The sequence below is a fragment of the Argentina silus genome (assembly GCF_951799395.1).
Source record: "Argentina silus genome assembly, chromosome: 4".
Classification (NCBI taxonomy): domain Eukaryota; kingdom Metazoa; phylum Chordata; class Actinopteri; order Argentiniformes; family Argentinidae; genus Argentina; species Argentina silus.
The window spans coordinates 17,321,323-17,346,322 of record NC_139658.1 but is presented as its reverse complement, the minus strand read 5'-3'; the positions used below and the strand labels follow the sequence as shown (position 1 = coordinate 17,346,322).

Sequence of the window (25,000 nt, the reverse complement as noted above, 5' to 3'; positions counted from 1 at the left end):
AAAACATGTTTTAAAGTAATCGAATATTAATATTCTGCTTCTTCTTGCTCTTTTTTTGATGTACAATTGTGGTGGGAGAGGTGCTTTGCGAGGGGTGCGTGGGCTGGCGGGCGCTGTCACTCACTGCGCGGGTGCTGAAGCCTGTGGTGCTGAAAGGACAGCTCCACGCGCCCACAGAGACTCCGTAGTGTTACAACGCTTCACCTTATATTGACTAAAAAAGCAAGCAAGGAAACAAACAAACAATAACACTCAGTTTTCTACAGTATTGTGCAACTCTTAAGTTTACTAGTTTGCAAAATGCAGATGTAGGAGAGTCAGAGCCACGAGTATAACGATGATGAACCCTCCCCCCTTCAGATCTACGATCCGTCACGAAAGGATGGCTTGTTGAGTCTGCCTGGCCACGAGGCGGCGCTCGTGCAGACAAGCCAAGACCACACAACGAAGGAGGGGGGCGGGGCACGGCAGACAGAGTGCAAACATGGCGGCGGCCTTAGACGATGAATTGGAATTGGATAACGAAGACTATTATTCTCTACTTAACGTCAGGAAAGAGGTACCTAGGATTGCTATATATCTATTTCCTCTTCTCCCAAATGTGTGGATCTTAAATGGTCATTTATTAATAGCTCTTCGAATAAGCATCCTGTTAGCGAGACAGACGCCAATGACATTCGCCTAGTCGGTCGGTTGAATAACCTGTTACTGTTATAAAAGGATGTTGCGAGTGTCGTTGCGAGTGTCATAGCTAGCCTCAATGTCATTTTGTAATGTTGTAATGTAATGAATTTTGTCATGATTAAGAACTGATATTCAGATGATTAAAGCCACTAATTGAATAACATTTGGTAGGCACTTTACCCGCAGGTGACTGTGAAGAATTATTGTTTTTCTCACTCACTGTATCATCATTCTCTTCCTCTGTCTTCAGGCCACTCAGGAGGAGTTGAAAGCCTCCTATAGGAGGTTGTGTATGCTTTACCACCCAGACAAGCATAGAGACCCAGAGCTCAAAAGTCAGGCTGAGCAGCTATTCAACCAGGTGCACCAGGCCTATGAAGGTAAGATCCCAACACACACACACACACACACACACACACACACACACACACACACACACATACACATACACACACACACACACACACACACACACACACACACACACACACACACACACACTGCACAGAGATAATGCACACACACAGACTCATATTGTCTCTCTCTCTCTCTCCCTCTCTCTCGTATAGTATTGAGTGATCCCCAGTCCAGGGCTATCTATGACATCTTTGGGAAGAAAGGTCTGGAGGTGGAGGGCTGGGAGGTATGTGTGTTAGTGATGCAGGCCCATAATAACAATGGGTTCCTTCTTTACCCATGGCTTGAGTTGGAGTGGGTATGGAAAATTATGAATCAGGTAAATAGATTCAAATATGAATTATTTGATGATTCGTTAATCATTAATTAATGATTAGGGTCAGGCGAGTGAGATTTGGGCTACTATTGTCATCCTTTGTTCCAGTAGCTGCATACAGTATGTGTTATTATGACATGGGTTGATGTGTGTGTAGATTGTGGAGAGGAAGAGGACTCCAGCAGAGATTCGTGAGGAGTATGAGCGGCTGCAGAGAGAGAGGGATGAGAGGAGGCTACAGCAGAGGACCAACCCTAAGGTACACACACACACACACACACACACACACACACACACACACACACACACTCTCTTTCCTCCTATCGCTCCTCTGAATCCTCAGTATACAGTCCATTCTTGCACCAAAACATTAGGGAGTTTTTAAAAAAATAATCAAAACAGTGTCAGCTGTAATTACAACGCACTGACTGTCTAAACAGAAACCATGTACCTAGATACCAAATATCACATGTTTTATTTATCTAGAACAGATTCATTGAAATCTCTCTCTCTCTCTCTCTGTTCAGGGTACCATCAGTGTGGGTGTAGATGCTACAGATCTGTTTGATCGTTATGAGGAGGACTTTGAAGAGATCCCAGGTGGAGGATTCCCTCACATCGAGATCAACAGGATGCATATCTCTCAGTCTATAGAGGTGCACAGACACACACATGCAGTCTCACACACCAGTCTTCCCTAGATTCCTTGCGTCCTGTATCCCCTCTGGGGTTCCACCCCTCAGACCTTCTCCTACAATATGTTTTGAGAAGGAAGAGAAGGGAGAGGACGCATGGAATCAAGGAAAGACTTTGTAAGTGGCGTCGCGGGACGTGGAGGTTTGAGGTTGCGCCCAGAGTTCAAATATACAGTATTGAACTCTGTGCGCAAGCTGCGCCGTACATTGCGTTTAGGTCCCAACGCTAAGGTATACACCTGCACTGACTCTTAACAAGCAGTTGTAGGGTCTAATTGAAGTACATGTGTTATCTGTTTCTGTGTGTGATGTTTGGGTTGTGTGTTTTGTCCCTGTAGGCTCCCCTGACGTCCTCAGACACAGCAGTGCTGTCTGGTTCTCTCTCCACACACAACGGCAACGGAGGAGGCAACATCAACATGACCGTTCGCCGAGTCACATCAGCCAAGGGCTGGGGCGAGGTACACACACACACACACACACACACACACACAATTTCCACATGCATAATATATGCCATGAAACACTCCATTGACCGACATGTACGTGTGCCTCTATCTGTGTGTGTTTGAACGTAGGTTGAGTTAGGTGCAGGGGACATACTGGGGCCTCTGTTTGGGTTGAAGATGTTTCGTAACCTTACTCCACGATGGTAAGATCCAGCAGTTTGGATTAGAATATCTGCTTTTTGGGGGATAGTCTCTCATCTTACTTCCTCATGCATCCCCTCAATATCTCTCTCCATTTCTTCATAACTCTACCCATTGTTCTTCTCTTACTTTCTACTTTCTCTCTCTCTCTCTTTCTCCCTCTCTCTCTCCATCTCTCTCCCTCTCTCTCTCTCTGTCTCTCTGTCTCTCTTTCTCTCTCCCTCTCTCCCTCTCTCTCTTTCTGTCTCTCTCCCTCTCTCTATCTCTCTCTGTTTCTCTCTCTGTCTCTCTCTCTCTCTCTCTCCCCCTCCCTTTCTCACTCCCTCTCTCTGTCTCTCCCTCTCTCTGTCTGTCTGTAGTTTCCTAACAGCTCAGTGTGGTATGCAGTTCTCTCCTCGTGGCGTGCGTCCCAGCTGTTCTCTGATGACAGCCCGTCACCTAGACCAGAACACCATGGGATACCTGCAGTGGCGCTGGGGGCCTAACAGTGCCATGACCACTAGTGTGGTCAGAGACACCAAGACTAGCCACTTCACACTGGCCCTGCAGGTATATACACACACACACACACACACACACACACACACACACACACACACACACACAGAGTCTAGGGTTTAGGTGGAGTTACAGTTAGGATTATGGGTTAACGGTGGGCTGAGAAGACTGAAATCTAACTTTTCCTTCTCCTTTCCTTCTCCTCCCATGCTCCTCCGCTCCTCTCCTCCCTCTAGCTGGGTGTTCCTCACTCCTACCTGATGATGAGTTACCAGTACAAGTTTCAGGATGAGGAGCAGACCAAGATCAAGGGCTCCGTCAAGTACGTTTGTCTGCAGAATGACTACATGTAGATGTTATCTAGTGGAAGTCTAGATTCTAATCTCTCTGTCTCTCTCTCTCTCTCTCTCTCTCTCTCTCTCTCTCTCTCTCCCTCTCCCTCTCTCTCTCTCTCTCTCTCTCTCTCTCTCTCTCTCTCTCTCTTTCTCCCTCTCCCTCCCTCCCTCCCTCTGTCTCTGTCTGTCAGGACGGGCTGGTTTGGTACAGTAGTGGAGTACGGAGCTGAGAGGAAGATCAGTCGTCACAGCGTCCTGGCTGCCACTGTCAGCATCGGAGTCCCTCAGGGAGTCACATTGAAGATCAGGTAGCTACACCACACGACAAGGTCACGGGTGCGTCAAACGCATACTGATGGCCGCAAGTCACACGCCTCTGATACGGCACATTGAATTGTTCAAATGATCCAAAAACATTTATCCCATTTGTTACAGGATTCTTTTGATGGGGAGATATTTGAACAGATTTGAAAGAAACAGAATGTTTTGATCGGGGTGGGGATCAATTAAACATCTGATTCAAGTGCAAGTAGATGACTCTAACCAAGGCAACCCAACCTGTCATACCTCCTCTCTCTCTCTCTCTCTCTCTCTCTCTCTCTCTCTCTCTCTCTCTCTCTCTCTCCCTGCAGGTTGGCGCGTTCCAATCAGACCTACCTGTTCCCCGTCCACCTGACAGACCAGCTGCTGCCCAGCGCTGTGTTCTACGCCACGGTGGGACCAGTACTCGTATACATGGCTGTACACCGATTGGTCGTCATACCATACACACGCGCCGCCAAACAAGAGTGAGTTGAATACATAGACCACCTCTAGACTAACCCTATACAGACCAACCACCTCTAGACTAACCCTATACAGACCAACCACCTCTAGACTAACCCTATACAGACCAACCACCTCTAGACTAACCCTATACAGACCAACCACCTCTAGACTAACCCTATACAGACCAACCCATACATAGACCACCTCTAGACTAACCCTATACAGACCAACCCATACATAGACCACCTCTAGACTAACCCTATACAGACCAACCCATACATAGACCACCTCTAGACTAACCCTATACAGACCAACCCATACATAGACCACCTCTAGACTAACCCTATACAGACCAACCCATACATAGACCACCTCTAGACTAACCCTATACAGACAAACCCATACATAGACCACCTCTAGACTAACCCTATACAGACCAACCCATACATAGACCACCTCTAGACTAACCCTATACAGACCAACCCATACATAGACCACCTCTAGACTAACCCTATACAGACCAACCCATACATAGACCACCTCTAGACTAACCCTATACAGACCAGCCCATACATAGACCACCTCTAGACTAACCCTATACAGACCAGCCCATACATAGACCACCTCTAGACTAACCCTATACAGACCAACCCATACATAGACCACCTCTAGACTAACCCTATACAGACCAACCCATACATAGACCACCTCTAGACTAACCCTATACAGACCAACCCATACATAGACCACCTCTAGACTAACCCTATACAGACCAACCCATACATAGACCACCTCTAGACTAACCCTATACAGACCAACCCATACATAGACCACCTAGCTCTTTAGACTTGTTTGACTGATATGTGTGTGTGTGTGTGTCCTATAGAGAGCTGGAGCTGCAGAGGAAGAGTTCAGCCACAGACATCGCCAAGAAGAAACAGGAGGCAGAGTCAGCTGTGAGTAACACACACACATACACACACTGCATATTCACTATTTAGTATGTTGACGATAATTGTAATTCTAATGACCTATTATCCAAATCTCATCCTCCTTACCTCTCTTTTCTCTTCTCCCTCTCTAACCTCTCTTCATGTCCTTTCCTCCCTCCATACCCCCCCCCCCCTCCCCCCCCCCTCCCCCTCAACCTCAGGTTCTGCTGATGCAGGAGTCTGTGAGGAGAATCATTGAGGGAGAAGAGTCTAAGATGGGTGAGTGAGCGTGCGCACACACACACACACACACACACACACACACACACACACACACACACACACACACACCCACCCCAGATGATGTTGTTAATTGTGTGTGTGGGTAGGTATGACCTTTGTTATATTTTGGGTTCATTGATGTCATACTTTTACAATACGGTGAACCCTCTTCCTCTCTCAGGTCTGATCATTCTAAATGCTTGGTATGGGAAGTTTGTAACGGACAATAGCCAGCGTCAGGAGAGAGCTCAGGTCATCGACGTCACTGTCCCTCTGCAATGCCTGGTCAAGGACTCCAAACTCATCCTTACCGAGGCCTCCAAGGTGTGTGTCTGTGTGTGTGTGTGTGTGTGTGTGTGTGTGTCTGTGTCTGTGTCTCCATTTTATATCCCCTTCACCTGTGCAAGCTGCTCGATATCTCACAGAGACCTGACCTGTCTTTGTCTCTCTCTTTCTGTGTAGGCGGGGTTGCCTGGTTTCTATGACCCATGTGTCGGTGAGGAGAAGAGTCTGAAGTTGCTCTATCAGTTCCGAGGCGTCATGCACCAGGTCCTCTCTGGAGACACAGAGGCCCTACGGATACCCAAGCAATGTGAGCATCCACAACCAAATCACAACCAAATCACAATCCAAATCACCTGCAACTTAATGACAAATTGTACGCAACATTATTATCTCCGAACCCCATTGATCTACCTTGTGTCTGACCCCTAAATTCTCTTTGTCTGTCTTTCTCCTTCAGCTCACAGAATCGATGCTGAGTCCTAGGAGCCCTCTGCTGTTGGATCAAAAAACAGACAGACGCACACAAATGGACTCAGACAGAAGGACAGATGCACGGAGGGAGAGACAGACCGACAGACAGACAGAGATTCTCCCTCTCCTCTTTTCTCATTTCATGAATCCACCCTTGAGTTCCTTCCCTTCTCTCCTCCTTCCCTGTGAGCCACCCTCCCCAGGTTAATGTGAATGTCAGGGCTCAGTTAGCCAAGGTCTCCTGTTAGTGTATGGCTAATGGTTAGCCCCAAGCTACGTACAGTAGTTGGTGTATGGGACTGGCTAATGGTTAGCCCCAGGCTACGTATCTGCCCTGTAGTCTACTAGTGCTATCTTCCCCAAATGACAGGTCGTTTCTGGAGACGACTATGGCTACGAAATTAGCTTCTTTTTTTTTCTTTTTTTTTTTTGCTTATACACAGTAAAGGGACTGGTTGTTCGCTAGCAACATGGTGACAGGACCCGGTGTAGCCAAACAAAACAATGAAGCGAAGTTGTAATAATCATAATCTGATTGGCAATTACTATTTGAAGTGTCCCCAGTTTCAACCAATGACCTCGCTCCTCCTCTCCTTGAAAGGTGCAATGTGAATCCTATGTACATATCCGTGTCTCCTACAGTTTCAGTGAATCCTATGTTCATAGCGCGCAACTAACGTTACACTAACTCATGCTAACTTTGCGGTTACAGCAGAACTATGCGTGAACATGTCTCTCAGTACCACGACACGGAGAACTCTTCCAGCACTGCCTGCCCGTTGGCATGGCAACATGAAGGTCATAGTATAGGAAGAGGAGACCTCTATATGTATCATGTTTTTGTTTGTTTAGTTAGTTTCATTGTTTTGTCCTAACTTATTCTGCCTTGAAAGCAAATTGTCTGCTGCTCATGTTGTTGTGTGGTAGCCTCGTTGCTAGTCTTGTCCTGCTTTAGCTAATGTTGTTCTAGCAGGGACAGACTAGCACCCAGGCTAGTTGTGTGGAGGTGAGTCAGTATGTGTTGAGATGGATGGATGGATGGATGGTGTAAGCACTGCCTGAGCTACAGTGAAGAGTATAGAGGAAGCCTATGTGAGAGGACGTTTGCTGCTAAAGCATTGATGTTCCAGACTCCAGTCTGTCGATCGAAACAATGTGGAAAGATACACCATTATACTGTTTAAGCATTCATGTATTTGTTTTATTGAACGTGTTTATATCATCATTGAAATGATGATTATTTGTTAGAAACTAGGTTTAACTAGGTTAAGTCAGTACATCCTTGTTATGTGCCATACCGTTACTTTCCATATATCTACATCTATCTATCTATCTATCTATCTATATAGATATAGATATAGATATAGATATATATCTAAAAAATGCTGTGTTTTCATGTTATACCTACAGAATGAATATCCTGTCATGCCATTCTCTATGGGGGTTATTGAGCTGACATGCATCTACTGCATATTAACTTATTACTTATGATAACTTATGGTCAACTTGATAGCCCCCAGCACTGGTCCTCTGTCTGTTTCTCTCTGTCTGTCTGTGAAGGCCTGACAGGAGATGGGCTGAGTATGGCCCCAGACAAGCACAGGGAGTATGTACTGTATGTGACTCTGTCATATATCAGACTTACTGACTGACAAAAGCATCCAATCCTATATGCACTTTTTGTTAATGTACAGACAGGGATATTGGATTTTATAAGTTGGTGGACCAAGGACTTTTTTTTTGCTTTTCCATCGTCACTTTGAACACTTCTGTTCAACATAATACGCTACCCTAAGGTGCTGAAACCCCGCATTTAGACCCTGTATGCACGTTTGAGCGGTGACGGACCCTCCTGGGTCTGTATGGTTTGGTTTCCTGTTGTCAGTCTCTATTGAACGACTAACTGAATCTCGTCGGTGCTGGAGATTAATTGACACATTTGAGAACCTAACCTCCATCTCTAGGATGTGTGTGATCTCTCATTTCTCCCTTGCATGCTGTTAGCCTCCATGTTAAAGTTTCCCCCTGACATTCACTCTTGTCAACCCTGTGCTGCTCACCCACTCCAGTGCCACCCTGTGGCCAACAGGGGGACTGCTCTTCACTGTTACATTATTGTCCATGACCCAATCTCTCTTCTGTATAAAAGTGAAATGTGCTGAGCTAGTGGGCTCTTTAGTCATATATAAAAAAAATGATTCAAATAAATAAAGATGAGCCACTGGCCTGACTTGTCTGTGTTTTTACTTTTGATTATGAATCAATCTGAATGTTGAATAAGCACTGCAGTGACCAGTTGTCTGAAGAAAGGACGTCATAATGCACTCACTGTCGTGGCATAAGCACAACAACAAGACGAGCAGTGGGGTTAAAATCAATAACTCTTTATTTACAATAGTTTACAATACTGTTTCACAGAAACAGTTTGCATCACAGGACAGACCCCACGTTCTCAAGGGTATTTCACACAACACAGGGTCTGAGTTAACCAGCTACATTTGAAGTGCATTACAAGAAAGATGCACATAAAATGGCCGTGTCATTATTGACAAGTAACGCTAACTTGTGTTTATCATAGTCGGCTGGTTAACATTGGACCTGCTTTGTGAAATCCCCACCTTTTGACGAGCATCCAGTTGGTGTGTGTCTTATCTAACCTCTGATGGTCATTCAAGACTGTGACATGATCTATGGCTTTTACATCAACAGAAACAACAATATGTACACACAAACAAGATGGACACGTGAAACATAAATAAGAGAAACTGTTGAAGATCCAAAGTCAAAATTACAACAAGTTAAAGAAGAAAAGAAAGTTTCCACAGAAACTCCAGAAGTCATTAAACCCTGTGAACAAGGTAGCAGTGAGCAGCTGAGATATTGTGCAGTAAATACCGCAGCGTGTGAATGGGCAGTTTAATGTGACTGGGACGTGGGGTACACTCTGCTTTTTTTTTTTTAAGCTAAGGGACGGAGAACCAAAAGGCAGGCAGTGGCATAAGCCGTCATGGCAGCACAGGCACACTCACACATACATGTTATTTACCCACCACACACACACACACACAGCATTCCCTTCAGAGCCACAACGTTAAGTACCCATTAATGAACTCCATTTAAGTCAACCGAGAGACCCCAATACACAAATGTGCCACAAACCTGGAGCTTATTCAGGAGGGCCCAACATTACAGAGTTCTGTCTGTTCTACATATTATATTTCGATGTAGAACAATGACATGACAGAAACATTTCTGGTAGTGACATATTGAACATTGCACATAAAAGACAGGTGACAACATAAATGAGCTGTTGCATAACACCATAGTTGAAGTGACTGTTAGAACCATTAGCCAAATAAGTATCCCTAAAATGACATTGTCCCTCAAGAAACAAAACAGCTAAGATAGGATAAGAGCAGACCCTTGTCTACCATGTTTCTCTTTATTGTAGAATAGTAAACTATAAACAAAAAAAATGTAATAAAAAGAATGAACAAACAGAAATGGCATCAGGGAACGGAGCCATAAAACATGTTTTTTAACAACGGCAAGTTAAAGGTCGTTGAATAGTTTTTGTTGGATGAACAACAGAACAGAACAGATCTGGAGGAGGGGGGGGGGGGGGGGGGAGAGAGAGAGAAAAACACCTTGATTCAGACGGCTTACAGGTAAAAATGAGACATGACGTGTATAAAAAGGGGCCAGTATTATTCACTTGATACATGATTTATTTCACATTGAAGTGGTGTGGCGCAGAAAAGAATATGACATGAGGTCATCTTGGCTTAATTAAGTAAACGCTGGCCACTTTTTATAATCATCTTTGTATAATGGATTATTCCTTGGCTTATTGCACCTTTTTAAGTATTGAGAACGGAGTCAAGCTTGTTCTCATCTAGAACATTCTCACCAACAGATTTGCTTGCTAGATAATTGAGACCTCACCAAGACAGACAGACATACCTATCCCTGCATGACAGGGGGGTTGAGAAGGGTCATATGGAAAAAGAAAAAGAAAAAAAAAAAGTGCAAACTGCCTTGCAGACAAGTCCCAGCATGCAGACTGTTGTGTGGCAGTTGACAGGGGGTTTCTCTCTGGCAGTTGAACAGGTACAAAAATGCTTCCAGTGTTCAAATGAGACGCGTCTCTATAAGTATCGACAGACGTTAAAACCCACCCTAGCGGTTTGCTGCTACTCTTACTACAGACAGATATCCATTCAGTGATTGCCTTACGCACAGAGTATGTGGAGGGTGCAGAAACAAACCGTCATGTATCTTAAATAGCACTTGGATCGGTTCAGGATGTTTGGTGTGTTTGATTCCCCAGAGGGACGTGTCAGTCAGTTTCTGGGGTATGGTGTGGATGGGGTGGGGGTTTGGGGTGAGTTTAGGAGCTTGGGATATGTCCAGCAGGTGTTGGCAAGGGGGTGTGGGTTCAGGGCTGGACTTGTTCAACTTGAGTCAATGTAACAGGTGATGGTGAGGTAATGGCTTGGGTTGTAAAGGTCAGGAGTGGACAGGGGGTCAGAGTTCAGGTTCATCCCGGGGTCAGTCTAGCAGGTGTTTGCGGGGTCCGATGCGGGAGCGGTGTGAGCGGCGGATGTCGGAGGTTCCGTGCGTGTCTCGGCAGCTCTGACACATGTAGGTCTCAGGGACGTGACTCTTCCTGATCTTGGCACAGGACAGGTGGATCCAGGTGTTGCACTGGTTACACTCGATCATCGCCCGGCCCGCAAACGGCTTCATACAGAAACACGTCACCAGGTCCCACGAGTCATCATCTGACAGGGAAGAGCGGGAGACAGAGTGGCAACTTAGTTGATGTCAACTGACACCTGACTAATAGGAATTCCTGAATAATAAGAAAAACTAACTCTGCTCACATGCCATCAAAATGAGATTCAGAATGAGGTTCTGAAATGCCCCCCCCCCCCCTCCCCCCCGTCATGTTTGTGTACCAGAGTTCTCTTACCAGAGTCCACCATGATGTCTTCATCCTCTCCTGTGCCATCCTCGTCTCGGAACACCACCTGTTTTCCCTGGCGGAACACAGTCCTGCTCCCAGGTAGACCCTCCCCACTCTCCAACTTCACAACACCTTTCCCCTGCCCCTCCCAGCACGGGCGCTCCTCATTGGGCTCCTGCTTACAGGGGGAGGAACTGGCCAGGTGGTGAGAGGAAGGAGGGGGGAGGGGGATAGTGAAATCATCCTCGGGCTCCTCTTTGATTGGTCGTCCTCCAAGAGAGAGGGGGTACTGTGGCTCTGGGATCGTTGCAAAGGCCTGCTGTGCGGGGCTTGTTTCGCCAGCCTGGTTATCCCTCCCCTTCCTCCTCTTCTTCTTCTTCAGTATTTCAGCTTTCCTTCGATCATCTGGGTGGAGGGTGGTCACTAGATTGCCATGCTGGAGAGGACAGATACTGTTAGAACTGATGACCACGTATATGACTTCACAGTGAGGGGGTAAGGATGAAGGTTAGCGTTGAGATAAGGAATAGTTCGGGTTAGGGCCATGGGTTAAGGTAAGGGGTAAAAATCACCATACTTACATCCTCTTTAGCATGGCTCGATAGTCCTGTCCCGGGGTGGAGGCCAGCGGGACACAAACGCTTTCTGCTCCTGTCCTGGGGGGCTTTGGGCGGGCGCAGTGGGCAGGAGGAGGTGGGGCGAGGGGTCCAGCCATCACTATCAGCTGTACTGCCTGTGCTGTTGGGGGGACTGGAGCTACTACGCAGGGGGGAGTCCTAGAGACGGGAGGGGGGGGGGGGGGGGTGAATGAATGTGTGCGTCCACAGTAAGAGGTAAGGAAGCTGTTCTAATATATAGTACACACACACACACACACACACAAACACACACACACACACACACACACACACACCTTTAGGCGTACCAAAACTGGGCATCCAGAATAACAACACATTCTGTGATTTAGAACAGGACTTTGATAATCTGCATGTTACACACCAGTGCATTGCCTTCGAGCCACACCGGAGAGGCATGCAGCATGCTATGCTATGCTCTCTGTGGAGAGGAGAGCCAGGTTAGACAGACTGAACAGACACAGACAGACAGCACAGAACAGTAGCACCAGTAGGTCTATGGATGAGGGACAGGTGTGACTGTAACCAGGACAGGGCTGAGGGTGCTGTCAGAGGTTGGCACTGGGTTCAGCCGGCCCCCTTGTTTGGATCAGACACAGGGGTCCGGTTACATTTCAGCGCTTAACACCTTACCACTCGCTCATACCCCATTCAGTGTTCACAGGACTGAAAGGACTGAACAAGTGAAAGAAAAGCAAAACAAGTTCCATTTGGCAATGAGGACCATTGTACAAGATGTTATCAACTTGTCATATTCTTTCAGAGCTAAGACCACCAAAAGAGTAGGGGCTAGAGGAAGGGTCTTGGGGCTGAAATGGAACGAGGCCGGAGTCTGGGATGAGTATGGAGGGAATGGGGTGGGGGGCCCTCTTACCCTGAAATAGAGGGCAGGGCGGGTTAAGAGTTTGTCCCTTCAGGAGGAACAGCTGCAGATTGGCTAGCGAAGGGGAAAGAGGCTGCCCAAAGCCACACCTCCAGTTCTGTGGATCAAACAGAGGGTCAACACAACACACCAGACTGGGGAAGGAGGGGGGTTATATAGATACAGTCAGCAAATTCAGGTACTTCAGTGGAATATCCACCATTTTGCTCTTGTGAACTTGATGTCGACTGTATCTATACAACACTGCGGGGCAGGGGTTAATAGTACACATGGGAAGAAGGGGCGGTGAGACTAACACACACACACACACACACACACTGAAATAGAGCACACACGCTCTTAACCATCTCTCCATGATCCACAAACGGCTACCAAACACAAGTATAAGCCGGGTGCGTTAGCCTGTCCCTCACACACTAATAACCAATTACTGTTCTGTACAACCAGCCACAGTCCTGTCTAAAGCAGACACACAGATAATAACAACATACATATAATAACATAGCCTACACACCCAGCCACAGTTTCATCTCCAGCATCAATTCAACAGAACAAAGAGACAAGATTCACTGGTAATGACTGGCTGACTGGCTGCTGGGTTGGGTACCAAAGAAGTGCCATGATGTTAAATGAGGAAACACACACACACACAAATAAGCTTTATTTTGCAGAATGAAGATCTGATCTATCTTAACTTACCTCTTGGGGATATGGGATGTAGCCTGCATATGCCAACACAAAAGTACAGAACTTGTTAAAATCCTCCACTGTCCGCCTCCTCCTATATGGCGGACTGAATCCCTGCAACACAGAAACCAACAATCAATATGGAACAAAGGGACACATGACATGGTACAAACTGCGATGATTTCTTAATATGGCTATCCATTAAACAAGACTCGCTAGAGATCTAGCCTAGCTCAATAGGATCGACTAGAATTACATATTATTCCAAGATCGTTCTCTACCTCAACATAGCTCAACTCGAGTTCCCATTTACATGTTATTTGTTGACACAGAACTTGCACAATAGCTGTCTAGAATGAACAATAAACAAGATTGTTGAAAACAGCAAATCTGATCTGACAGCTGCTTTGAGTCCTAGCTAACTAGGCTAACTCACTGCACAAACAGTCTGCTGCTGCTTGCACAACAAGCACCAACTTGCTAATCGACAACATCTCTCACTTGCAGACTGAAAATACTATGACAAATGTAAGCTATTTTACAGAAACTTTCCGAAATAGAGTTTATTGTTTACGCTAACGTTAGCGTGTAGCTATATAGCTAAGAGTTAGCAAGATGGAGATTATTGCTGAGGTAGCAAGCTCACCACCAGTGGAAAAAAAAAGTTGAAATGGTCGAGGACGTTTGCAATTTCAATCACAAGTCTGAGTACAGCAACTTCATCAATTACCGTATGCATAATACATGACAGACAAGAAACAGTGTCAAAATGGTTAGCAAGTTAACAACAGATCCAGTTCTATAAACTAGCTAGCTAAGCCAGTTTTAAAGAACTTGATTAGCTAGCTAATAAACACATACTAGCTAACTAGCCACAAGTATGATCCGGCTTTAATCACCGTTGTTGCACATAATCGGTTAACTTACTGTTACTTCCAGTTAGCCCTGCATCATAATTCAATTTGGGTTGCACATTCAGACACAGAAGCACACAAGTCATTTTACCAGCCAACTAGCTAGATTATAGCTACATCGTGGTAAATGGCTTAGTAGCTAGCTACACAACCAGGGCAGGTCAACGTTAAAAAGTCTTACCTCTGACTCAAATGCATGGGAAGCCGATGAAGTAACATCGTCCATCTCTAAAGAGATCGAACATATATTAATTTGTTGTCAAACAATAAAAGGTCGCACTGTCAGTCAGTGTCAACAAAGTGCAAATTCTGCTAGCAACAGCAGCTAGCCGACGACGACGTTCCTTGACAGCGAGTTGACAGGCAGACAGTCGGCAAAGAATATTCACCTTGCTTGGGTGAATTAAAACATTAGCGCTAGTAAAAAGGGAGTGATAGAAATCTAATCCAAAAAGCAATAGTTTTCTCAAGCGCAATGTAGAGGCGAACTAGCTTTACCTAGACCAGCAGCAATGACACCGACACTGCTCTACTAGCTCACGACGATGAGCTTGCAAGTTGACTGTGCCTGTGTGTGTACTGTGTATCACTCACTGTGCCCTGAGGCATACAAGGGACTGTCAGAGAGAGAGACCCGCCTCTCTCTCATTTTAAATAGCTCAAATTCTACTTGTTGGATACAGATATTTCATGCAGTAGGCAATACTTGTCTATACTTGATATGAATACTTGATAAGGAGGTCTAAATTGTTTTTTTCATTGGTTAGTTTTTCTCATTGGCATGCATTAGGCTACAGGTCAACATTAAAATAAGATTAAATATAAATGTAATATTCTATAAAACTTGAATGGCACTGACTGCAAAATATTGTGTGTAAGATCTTTAACATTTGCTTTCGTCCTTTATTATGGCATCATGGCACACAGGGAAGCAGTATGTGAGCAAGAGAGAGCTGGAGGGGCAGTATGTTACCCTACTGTGCTGTGTGACACCTCCCCCCTTACCAGCTGACCATGTGTGTGTGTGTGTGTGCGTGTGTGTGCGTGTGTGTGTGTGTGTGTGTATGTGTTTGTGTTTGTGTGTGTGCATGTGTGCGTGCGTGCGTGTGCATGTGCTGACCGACATTTGTGCTGAGTGAGACGTGTGGTTCTGCTGAGTGAGTTTCTCTCTCTCTCTCTCTCTCTCTCTCTCTCTCTCTCTCTCTCTCTCTCTATGTCCACTTTATAACACACACTTGCAGGTTTTGTGTAAACAATATCAGCTCAGAGCAGTGTGTGTGTGTGTGTGTGTGTGTGTGTGTGTGTGTGTGTGTGTGTGTGTGTGTGTGTGTGTGTGTGTGGGTGTGCTTGTGCTTGTGTGTCCTCTATATAACCCACACTGCCAGGAGGGTGCTGCTACCCTGCAGTGGAGCTCGAGTGTCAGATACACAGCGGCAGCTGAAAAGCGGGGCAAGACAGAGAGAGCAGTAAAGACACCGAAAGAAAGAGCCTGAGAGAGAGAGGGTTGGAAGACTACGCTATAGTTTTCTGCCTGTGAGTAAACGGTTTAGTCTCTTATGTTCTGTACTTCAGAGAGACAGAGTGTACTGTCATACATGTATCATTGACCATTTCTGTGTGTTTGTGTCTAGATGAGTCAGCTCTTTCTACTTGTGTCTGTGATGAAGGAAAATCTGTAGACCGAGATAGCAATGCTCCATGAGGACAGGTCCCTGCCTGCACAAAGCTATCCAAATACATTAGCATAGCCTGGTGTTATTATTGCAATAAGACAAGAGTTATGTCATTCCTTATCTCCCACTGGTCATCTTTCTGCTGAGGTACTCTGACCAAATTGTTTCCTGTTTGCTCCTCAAGGTCTCTTAACCAGGGCTTAAAGTGGTATTCTCTACTTGTGCAAACCCAAAATCAGTTACTTTTCCTTGATCATTTTAACCATAAATCTAGTCATATTAAATTCCTTCTGTGTGCCGTCCACCCCACCTCCAGCCCCCCCCCCACCCCCCCACCACTATGTTTGTTATGAAGGTGATTCTCTGGATAAGGGCTGCGTGTGTCTGCTCTATTGCTGTGATATGAGTCAGCAGACTGGGTATTAGTGTTTGTGTTTGTGTGGGCTGACTGGATGCATTGGAGCGTACCTCTTTGATAGACCGGCATGGATCAGGGTACTGTTTGATGTGTAATCATGTCCTCATGATTACAAATCTAAAATTAAAAAACAAGCTTTGTTCCCTGCTTCAGTATATTACTTTTCCTGATACTGACCTGGACATCTAAGATAGGAGATAGGAAGCCATTTTATAGTATTGGGATTGTGCACTGGGTGGGTTATGAGAGAAGCAAAATGTGTGGTGCAAAGGCATACACAGCAGGGAGGGTTCATGGTTTGGGGCGTGGTATCCTGTGCATCCTGCTGTGCATCTCAGTGGTCTTTGATGACATCTGAAGCTTTGGTAAATCTGTATAGTGTCGATGCATCCCAAATAGACAGGGCCCAGCCACGGAAAAACAGGCATTTTGCCCCGTCAAAGTTTTCTCAGTGGATTATTCATGTCTACAGTAGCACCTACTCTTGCAATTAAGATTCTGGGCCACGCTGGATTCTGCCCCAAATCCAATATGATGGCTAACATCTAGTATGGCTGCCATAATACCAGTGATTTTATTTTTTTAGGTTTAATCATCTATAAAAGTTAAAAACATTATTATAAAAGACCATGTTCCAAGTTGTGTTATACTGTATAAGTATGCCCATATAGACTATTTTGGTACAATTTCACTTTTCAGTGAAGCCAATAAAGAGCTACGGTAAAGTCCCTCCACATACAGGTGTCCAGGTTGCCTTTGTGTGCTCAAGACTGGATTCTCATCTCCTGAAACATTTGCTTTGAGGTTCTTGTGACTATTCGGAGTAGATCTTGTTAGTAAGATGTATTTTGGACCCCATCGTGTACCAGGATGCAACATTGACCTTCTCTAGATGTGCAGGATGACGACTAAGTTGCAGATGAACATATCTCTGTTAGAAGAATATCCCAGAGTCTCCCTTTAATTATTTAATGACTAAAAGTGATGCTACTGGATAATTTGTATCATTTCAGCCTACAGTTTTAAATGAGCAAATGTCCAGCAGAGAAGGGGCTAGATATTCCTAATCCACCAAGAAAACTTTGACAGGGCGAAATACCGTTTTTTTTTCCATAGCTAGGTATGTGTAAAGTAATCTAAAATGCTTAGCTCTCTTTGTTGCCTCATCTGCACTGACATTAAAGGAGTAGGGCATAAATCTGTTGGTAATCTGTCACCTGTGGCTAACGGGCAAAATTCAGTTCGAAGTTCCAAACAACAACATAGCCCCCCAAAATGGACTTGCAAGTGTGTGCCGTGTCATACATTAGCTGTGGTGTTTCTGCATGTGCACATGATTCAAAGGGGCAGCCACCAGGGACAGAAAGGAGAAAGAGTTCATTCCACTAGAACATCCCTGACCAGTAACAACATGTTTGTATATAAACAAAGTATTGCACCTCACAGTCCATTTTAGAAAGCGGTTTTAACATTGTTGGTAAATTGAGTATTTATTTCAAGGGATCTCATTCCCTGATCGCTACCGATTAAACATAGTCATTACAACCAACCAAAGCTTCAAGGTTACATATTGCACCTTTAACTTATGATACTTAATAAGATAGGATCGTCTCTGCAGTGTGTCATGCATGCTTGCAGATGGATGAGCAGTACCAATAATTTCCCAACTTGCGACCTGTGAGACCACCCAGGGCCTAACTCAGAGACCTATTGAATGGGCCAAGGAAAAACCGGTCTGCACCAGAAATGGGTTTCCAAGCAACCAATTATTGTGTGCCAGGGTTACCCGCAAAGCAATGATCTACATTCACTGGTAGAGAAGCTGTGTGTGTGTGTGTGTGTGTGTGTGTGTGTGTGTGTGTGTGTGTGTGTGTGTGTGTGTGTGTGTGTGTGTGTGTGTGTGTGTGTGTGTGAGTGAGTGAGTGAGTGAAAGGCAAAGGCATGGCTGCATGCCACTGGGCTGGAGGGAAGAATGTGGATGGAACCAATGCCCAAAACATAGGGGTGCGCGAGATTACCCCTTGTGCTGCTTGATGGTTGGGTTAGGCTCACTGAAACTGTTATGAAAAGGAGCAGCATAGTTGTGACCTTCCCTGTGTTTTCACTGTGCAGGCATCCCTGTGTTTTCACTGTGCCAGCTGAAGCCATGGCCAGAAACCTACTAAAGAACCCCAGTGGGGAAGGTAAGGAGTCATTTTGTCTAAAAGGCCATTTCTGTAAAGGCAATCTAGCTGCATTAGTCCCTGTGACTTACTATAATAACTTAGAGGGAAGAATAGCATGAAAAGCCTGAGGGCCTGAGTTTCAGTGGCCAGCATTACCTGTCACAGTTACCTATCCCTCTAAACCGTAACAGCTGGGATGTTCAGATTTAGTGGTACTGATGGTTACCACTGAGTGTAAAGTCCTGGTGTGTGTGTGGTACAGAATCCAGGAGAAGTGAGTACATGTGTCACACTCGCAGAGAGTGACTGTGCTTTTCCCTTCCAGAACAGATGGAATTCTGGGAGCTGACGGAGAATGGCGGGAGCCAATGGCAGGTGGAGGAGTTGCCAGGAGACTGTGGCCACGACTTCTGTGATGATGGAATAACCAAATACTTTAGCACGTCCTTCGAGTGAGTTTGTGTCTAATGTGACTTTGGTGTTCCTGAGATTTAGTGTGTCTTTAGGGTTCATACTGAGTAGGGTCCATCTGTGGGATGAGAAAATGAGATCAACTAATTAGGGTCCAAATGGACAGTCTAGAAAGCTCCCCTTGTGTCCTAGGCTGTGTGAGTGAACCAGTCTCTCTCTCCCTCTGTGTCCTATAGGCTGTGTCTGAAGAGACAGGTGGTTGACTTGGTGGCAGAGGGCTACTCTACTGATGACCTGGACGCCCAGCCTGCTATCACTGTGGAGGACTGGTGAGACACACACACACACACACACACACACACACACACACACTGACACACAAATCACGCATGCACATACTGTCTCCCGGCAACAGGCCCTGTACAGGAGCCCTAGACCAGCCCTCTGTCCAATGGGTTAGATCCTCAGCCTAAAAGGTCTTACCCTAATAGGTTACTAAAGATATACTTAGGCTGGTGTCGAATAGATTCACCCTGCTGTTAACCGTCTACTTCCCACAGTTTCCCCTGCTTCCTCTTTCTGCTATGCTCTGTAAGAGACCCACAACGGAACACAGCCTGTGAAAGCCCCAGTAGTTAACGACGACTCTATTCTTATATGAGTGCCAGTTGGTGTGGTTGCAGGAATTTAATTTATCGATGAGGACAATTCATCCAAAGGGGATCTTTTAAACAAAGAGGCTAGAATAACCATTTAGATCCTATGATGTAATATGCGCAGTGTAATCTTAACTTTTTACAGTTAACAAGAAGGATAACACAACTTAGGTGACTATTTCAATTCTATCTAAACTTCTAACAAGAACTAAAATACTTATTTTTCTTTAAATGCAGATTTGTACTTTATTTAAACTTTAACCGTTACAGCATGGTAATGCAATGTAGCAATAAAGAAATTTAACAACAAATAAAAATAAATCAAAGTAAATAAATGAATTTAAATCTTACCCTATCTGTCCCTTCTCTGTCTGATTTAATCTAATAGAGAGGCTCCATCCAGCATCGTCTTTTGCAACCACCGAACACTGTCGGTGGTTGCAAAAGCCCTGCTGATTTCTCCAGAGTAGCTTCGTGCCCTCAGCCGAGGGGCTTTGACAACTCACGCTTCCCCGTCCAAGTAAAGCGGTCACTCAACCTCCAGCAGCATACTCCGATTCCAACAGCCTCCAGGCTGGGGGATTCCTAGTTCTAATTTTCTCCAGAGAGAACTTCGATCTTCGTGCAACCCCGACTGGGTTAGACCTTAGGAAAATAAAACTTTAAATTGATTCCGCATTCCGTCGAATGCTCTTGGTTCCTCGCTTAGCTTGATGATTCCAGAGTAATGCTGTGCCCTCAGCCAAGGGACTTCGATGGCTCTCCCTTTCCCTTCCAAGTGAAGCAGGCACTCAACCTCCAGCAAGCCTTTTAACAAGGTCCCCACGACAGTCAGTTATGGACAATGCCAACTACTGATAGAGAGAGGGCTAAGTCTCCAGGCAGCTAAGAGGGAGCCTACTCTGATACAGCCTCCAGGCTGGGGGCTTCCAAGTCTAACCTCTCCCCAGAGAGGACTTTGGTCGGGGATACCCCGATTGGACTAGATCTGTAGACCTCCTGGTCTCTTAGGGATCCGTCCTCCATGTGGTCTTACGGTATTGCCCATTGAGATGCTCCTGGTATGTACCTAAGTTTCCCAGCTGGAAGGTACCCTCCAGAAAAGGCCCACTTCATGAGGTCATTCACTTCTCTTTCCCTACCAAACTTGATTACAGGTCAACAGTTCAACTAAAACAAAACTTAATCATGAAACAAAACTTTATTATCTTTTCAACTTCAAACATTAAACATGATAAACTGACTGCCACTTCTTCTGCTTAGCAACCTGCTTAGCAACCCTCTCTTGGCCTTGTCCAGGTCCCTGTTTCTCTCTCTTTCCCTACCAAACAGTTCAACTTTTAGTCATAAAACAAAACTTGATCACATTTCAACATCAAATCATCCCATTAGTTTTCAGACTTAAATCTTTAAACATGTAAAACACATTTCAACCTTAATCAAAACCCATTTCAACATTAATCAACCTTAAGTCATTCTGTTAGTTACATTTGATGTCCTTTCATTAGTTACATTTGAATAGTTATATTTTGATGTTATATCATTACTTATTTAGTATATCCTATTTTACCTCAGAACATCATTACTCCACACAGACCCGCCCGGAACCACATGTTTTTAATGGTTACATTCGATCACATTTCAGAATATCATTACTCCACACAGGCCTGTCTGGAACCAGGTGGCGTTGCAGGTCGAGGGAAGTCCATATCTTTCGACAATACACATACACACACACACACACACACACACACACACACACACACACACACACACACACACACACACACACACACACACACACAAAAGACACAAGGTACTGGTAAAACAGCCTGATGGTCATGATGAAGTACATATTGTATAGTACACACTCATATTGGTTGGTATGTTGTGAATGCTGTTGTCTTGATCATCTGCCAGGTACTCTGGGAGGACAGACTGTGGCTGTACCTACCAACTGACCGTGTGTCTGTTGGATGAGAACCAGGAAGTACTGCAGGAGTATAAACCAGACCCAGTAACCCTTGATCCTGACTGTGACGACTGCTCCTGGAGACAGGTACTGCGCACACGCTACACACAAGAGTGCATACACACACACACACACACACACACACACACACTCACACACACACACACACACACACACACACACACACACACACACACACACACACACACACACACATGCATACACTTACAGTAATGGTGTCATATTATGATTACGGTTACTTCTGGAAGAGATGGTATTAGATTCAATGCTGAAAATGCATCTCATCTCGTCTGTCCCATCAGGTGAACCACACGTTCTCTGACTACAGCTCTGGGGTGCGGTTCATCTCGTTCGAACACGGAGGACAGGACAGCAAGTACTGGGACGGCTGGTTCGGAGTCCGAGTCACTGGCAGCTCTGTTGTTGTCGAGGCCTGAGAGAGGGAAGGAGGGAGAGAGGAGGTTAAGGGAGGGGGAGAGGGAGAGAGGGAAGGAGGAAGGGGGGAGGTTAAGGGAGTGGGAGAGAGAGAGAAGATAGCCTTGTATAAAAGGAGGGGTGTCAAGAGAACAGGGTGAGGAACTAGGTATAGGATAAAAGAAAGAAAGGAATCTGGCAGAAGTATGGCAGGAGAAGGGGAACAAGAGGGAGGAGGGGTTTAGGGGACCAGCAATGTCCTGTGCTTACCCAAGCTTACCCAACTGTCATGCAGAGGGCAGTCCTTACTAATGCACTGAGCAAATGCTTTGGAAACGCAGAGTATGCAATAAGCAATAACACATGCAAGCTGGGATTGGGAGCCTCATTTAGCGCATGGTAACATTGCAGTAAACCTTTGGGTGTCTAGGTTTATTCCTTTAGAATTCTTCACATAATTATACATGAATAAAGCATTACTAATACACACACTAATACTAAATTAGAAAGAGTGAGTGAGAATCTACTAACCACTACCTCTGCACAGGAGCTACCCATCATTACAATGGATTGTATGTGTGTGTGTGTGTGTGTGTGTGTTGGGGGGGGGGGGGGGGGGGGGGGGGTATAGAGTCATTGCAGAGTGAATAGACACACAGTGGTTGTTGAATGGCCTCATCCTGATCCTGATTGTAATGAATGCGTTCTTTTGATCAGAAATATACGGAATCCCCACTAACCAATCAGGGTTGTTCATCATGCAGTCACTCTTTGACTGGCAAGTGAGTCTATTCATCATGTAAATGAGAATTGCATTGACCAAATAATAAAACACTTATTCAACCAATCAAGGATTTGCTTCTTTTGTTGTGTTACATTTTAAATGGGTAATGAAGAAGATAAAGGCAATCATTGCATTGGTAGTCCAGTTGTTGTTGTCACTTTCTATGGTATTTTTTATGATTGTTGAAGCTCGTCCCCTGTGCAAAGCAAATTAACTTCGGGCCAATAAAGGTTTTTATTAATTAAAAAGTAAATTATAAAAGGGAGATTATGTGTTCTAAATATTCTGTTGAAATTATTGGAATGTGGAATGTTGTATCCCTTTAAATCAAGAACAAATTGCTCATGTATTTGATACTAGGTTCTGATGATGATGCCACTTTTCTCCCTTCCAGCATGGCTATCTAGTAACTAGGTTACACTTCTCACTGCTTTTGCAAATACGGAGAGGCTTTGCATACATGGCATAAGTCTGTGATGTCATGCCTTGGTGGCCTATCTTTGTAGCGTGAGTTTTTGCCTTCTGACCATAACCCCAGAGGCCATGATGACCACATCAAGACCAGGTCAGCCAAATTCAAATACACTTTGGTCATGTTATACACCTCTATTAAATACCTCTTCTGCTCTGTTCTGAGACTCCATTCATCCATCCACCCACACAGTGTCTGATCGTGACTGAGAGCAGAGGCAAATGAAAGCCCAGACACACTACCAGATGCTATGACCATGCACACACAACTGAGGAGCCAGATGTGGGTAATAATAGGCCTAGATGTCCCCGCAGAGGCATGTGTTTGATCAGTGTGTACAGTATCTGAGGGGAGGATGTGTCTTGGCCAGGACACATGTTGTAGTATCAACAGCCATAGATGTGCATGATCTCATTAGAAACACACCAGTCTTTGGCTCCTAGGATTAGATATTGGGGTTATGAGGGAAGCTTAGTCCTGTTCTGGTGTCTCTGCTGCCATCGGAATCCGTTACAGGGACTGCGATCTGGAGAAACTTCAAGGTTATGGATGAAGGGATTCCAATAAGTTGGAATGAAACATCTATTACACTGTTACAAATCACCACAACATTTATTAAAAGAACACTTTGAAATACAATTCAGAACAAAATGGAATGACGGTGTATCAGACCAACTAAACTAAAAAGATATTAGACAGATGCAACTGTAACACTCGGTACAGTGCATAGTATTGCCACTCTGCATGGTATAGAAACCATATGTGAGTGTTTTTAAAACCAAACTCTTAACATAAGCACCATAAATGACACACTGGCATATTGGCTAGGAGTAAAGACTATCATTAAACATCTTCTGATGTTCAGCTGGAGGAGAGGCCTAAAACAAAATAACATCGACATACAGTGAAGAAATGTATCAGTGACATCATGATTTGAGATATGTCGCTTTGGCTGTGACTGTACAATGGTCCAAATTCGCACATATAGCTCATTCTACTTTCAGTTTACTATCATCCATAAACATGTCATGAACACATATGGAGCACACTGATATTAACTATGCCGTCTGTGTGTTTAAGCCTGTGAGTGATTGTCTACTATTGACACTTGACACTTAACAAAAAACACAAGTTTCAGAGCTTGTGAAGACAGTAGAGGCAACACAAGTAAACAAACAGTTGACCACTGCTTAGCAGGAGCAGTGTGTGTGTGTGTGTGTGTGTGTGTGTGTGTGTGTGTGTGTGTGTGTGTGTGTGTGTGTGTTAATCTTGTTTTACTCAAGGGAGTAGGCATAGTAGTGGGCTGCTGGAGGTGTAGGGTGGGAAAGATTCATATCTGATCCACTGGCCTGGCAGGACAGGGAAGGCACATCAGCCTCACATCCCCCTCCTTCCATCTCTCCAAACGTGTGTGTGTGTGTGTGTGTGTGTGTGTGTGTTGGAGTGGTGTGTGTGTGAGTGTGTGTGTGAGTGTGTGTGTGAGTGTGTGTGTGAGTGTGTGTGTGTTGGAGCTGGGGGGACGGGTCTCTGGTCCTAGTGGGATTTGACATGAAGGGGCATCACTCATCCTCCATCATTCTCCCTGTGACTGCA

At 45.0% G+C, this 25,000-nt stretch overlaps 4 protein-coding genes across 5 annotated transcripts in view; 2 read left to right on the top strand and 2 right to left on the bottom strand.

Annotated features, from left to right (window-relative positions):
- Positions 1-484: 484 nt before the first annotated feature.
- Positions 485-8,521, top strand: dnajc11b (DnaJ (Hsp40) homolog, subfamily C, member 11b; the record flags this gene model as incomplete). Its single annotated transcript, XM_083668772.1, has 16 exons — positions 485-559; positions 935-1,064; positions 1,254-1,327; positions 1,575-1,676; positions 1,945-2,073; positions 2,451-2,573; positions 2,691-2,764; positions 3,122-3,311; positions 3,497-3,582; positions 3,787-3,903; positions 4,228-4,383; positions 5,250-5,319; positions 5,517-5,574; positions 5,759-5,901; positions 6,040-6,169; positions 6,320-8,521. 16 exons carry the CDS (start codon positions 485-487, stop codon positions 6,343-6,345), a joined length of 1,683 nt encoding a protein of 560 aa, XP_083524898.1. The 3' UTR covers positions 6,346-8,521.
- Positions 8,522-8,702: 181 nt separating this feature from the next.
- phf13 (PHD finger protein 13) lies at positions 8,703-14,655 on the bottom strand. Its single transcript, XM_083668775.1, has 5 exons — positions 14,603-14,655; positions 13,520-13,621; positions 11,884-12,078; positions 11,309-11,738; positions 8,703-11,117 (listed from the first exon to the last, which is right to left on the bottom strand). Exons 1-5 carry the CDS (start codon positions 14,645-14,647, stop codon positions 10,885-10,887), a joined length of 1,005 nt encoding a protein of 334 aa, XP_083524901.1. The 5' UTR covers positions 14,648-14,655; the 3' UTR covers positions 8,703-10,884.
- A 1,163-nt stretch (positions 14,656-15,818) lies between these two features.
- fbxo2 (F-box protein 2) lies at positions 15,819-22,990 on the top strand. Its single transcript, XM_083668786.1, has 6 exons — positions 15,819-15,954; positions 18,625-18,695; positions 19,003-19,129; positions 19,325-19,417; positions 21,665-21,803; positions 22,040-22,990. Exons 2-6 carry the CDS (start codon positions 18,659-18,661, stop codon positions 22,172-22,174), a joined length of 531 nt encoding a protein of 176 aa, XP_083524912.1. The 5' UTR covers positions 15,819-15,954; positions 18,625-18,658; the 3' UTR covers positions 22,175-22,990.
- Positions 22,991-24,006: 1,016 nt separating this feature from the next.
- svbp (small vasohibin binding protein) overlaps positions 24,007-25,000 on the bottom strand; it is a 1,662-nt gene continuing 668 nt past the window's right edge. For both annotated transcript variants that reach the window (XM_083668788.1, XM_083668789.1), the window contains exon 3: positions 24,007-25,000. This exon is cut by the window's right edge and continues 67 nt beyond it. In XM_083668788.1, the coding sequence (XP_083524914.1) occupies positions 24,981-25,000 (20 nt within the window). In that variant the 3' untranslated portion in view covers positions 24,007-24,980.

Coding starts and splice junctions, on each gene's coding strand:
- phf13 (XM_083668775.1), bottom strand. CDS start 14,647: ATGGACGATGTTACTTCATCGGCTTCCCATGCATTTGAGTCAGAG. Junction 13,622..14,602: donor CCCATGCATTTGAGTCAGAG/GTAAGACTTTTT, acceptor TCTGTGTTGCAG/GGATTCAGTCCGCCATATAG. Junction 11,118..11,308: donor AGACATCATGGTGGACTCTG/GTAAGAGAACTC, acceptor CTTCCCTGTCAG/ATGATGACTCGTGGGACCTG.
- fbxo2 (XM_083668786.1), top strand. CDS start 18,659: ATGGCCAGAAACCTACTAAAGAACCCCAGTGGGGAAG. Junction 18,696..19,002: donor AAAGAACCCCAGTGGGGAAG/GTAAGGAGTCAT, acceptor TTTCCCTTCCAG/AACAGATGGAATTCTGGGAG. Junction 19,418..21,664: donor GCTATCACTGTGGAGGACTG/GTGAGACACACA, acceptor ATCATCTGCCAG/GTACTCTGGGAGGACAGACT.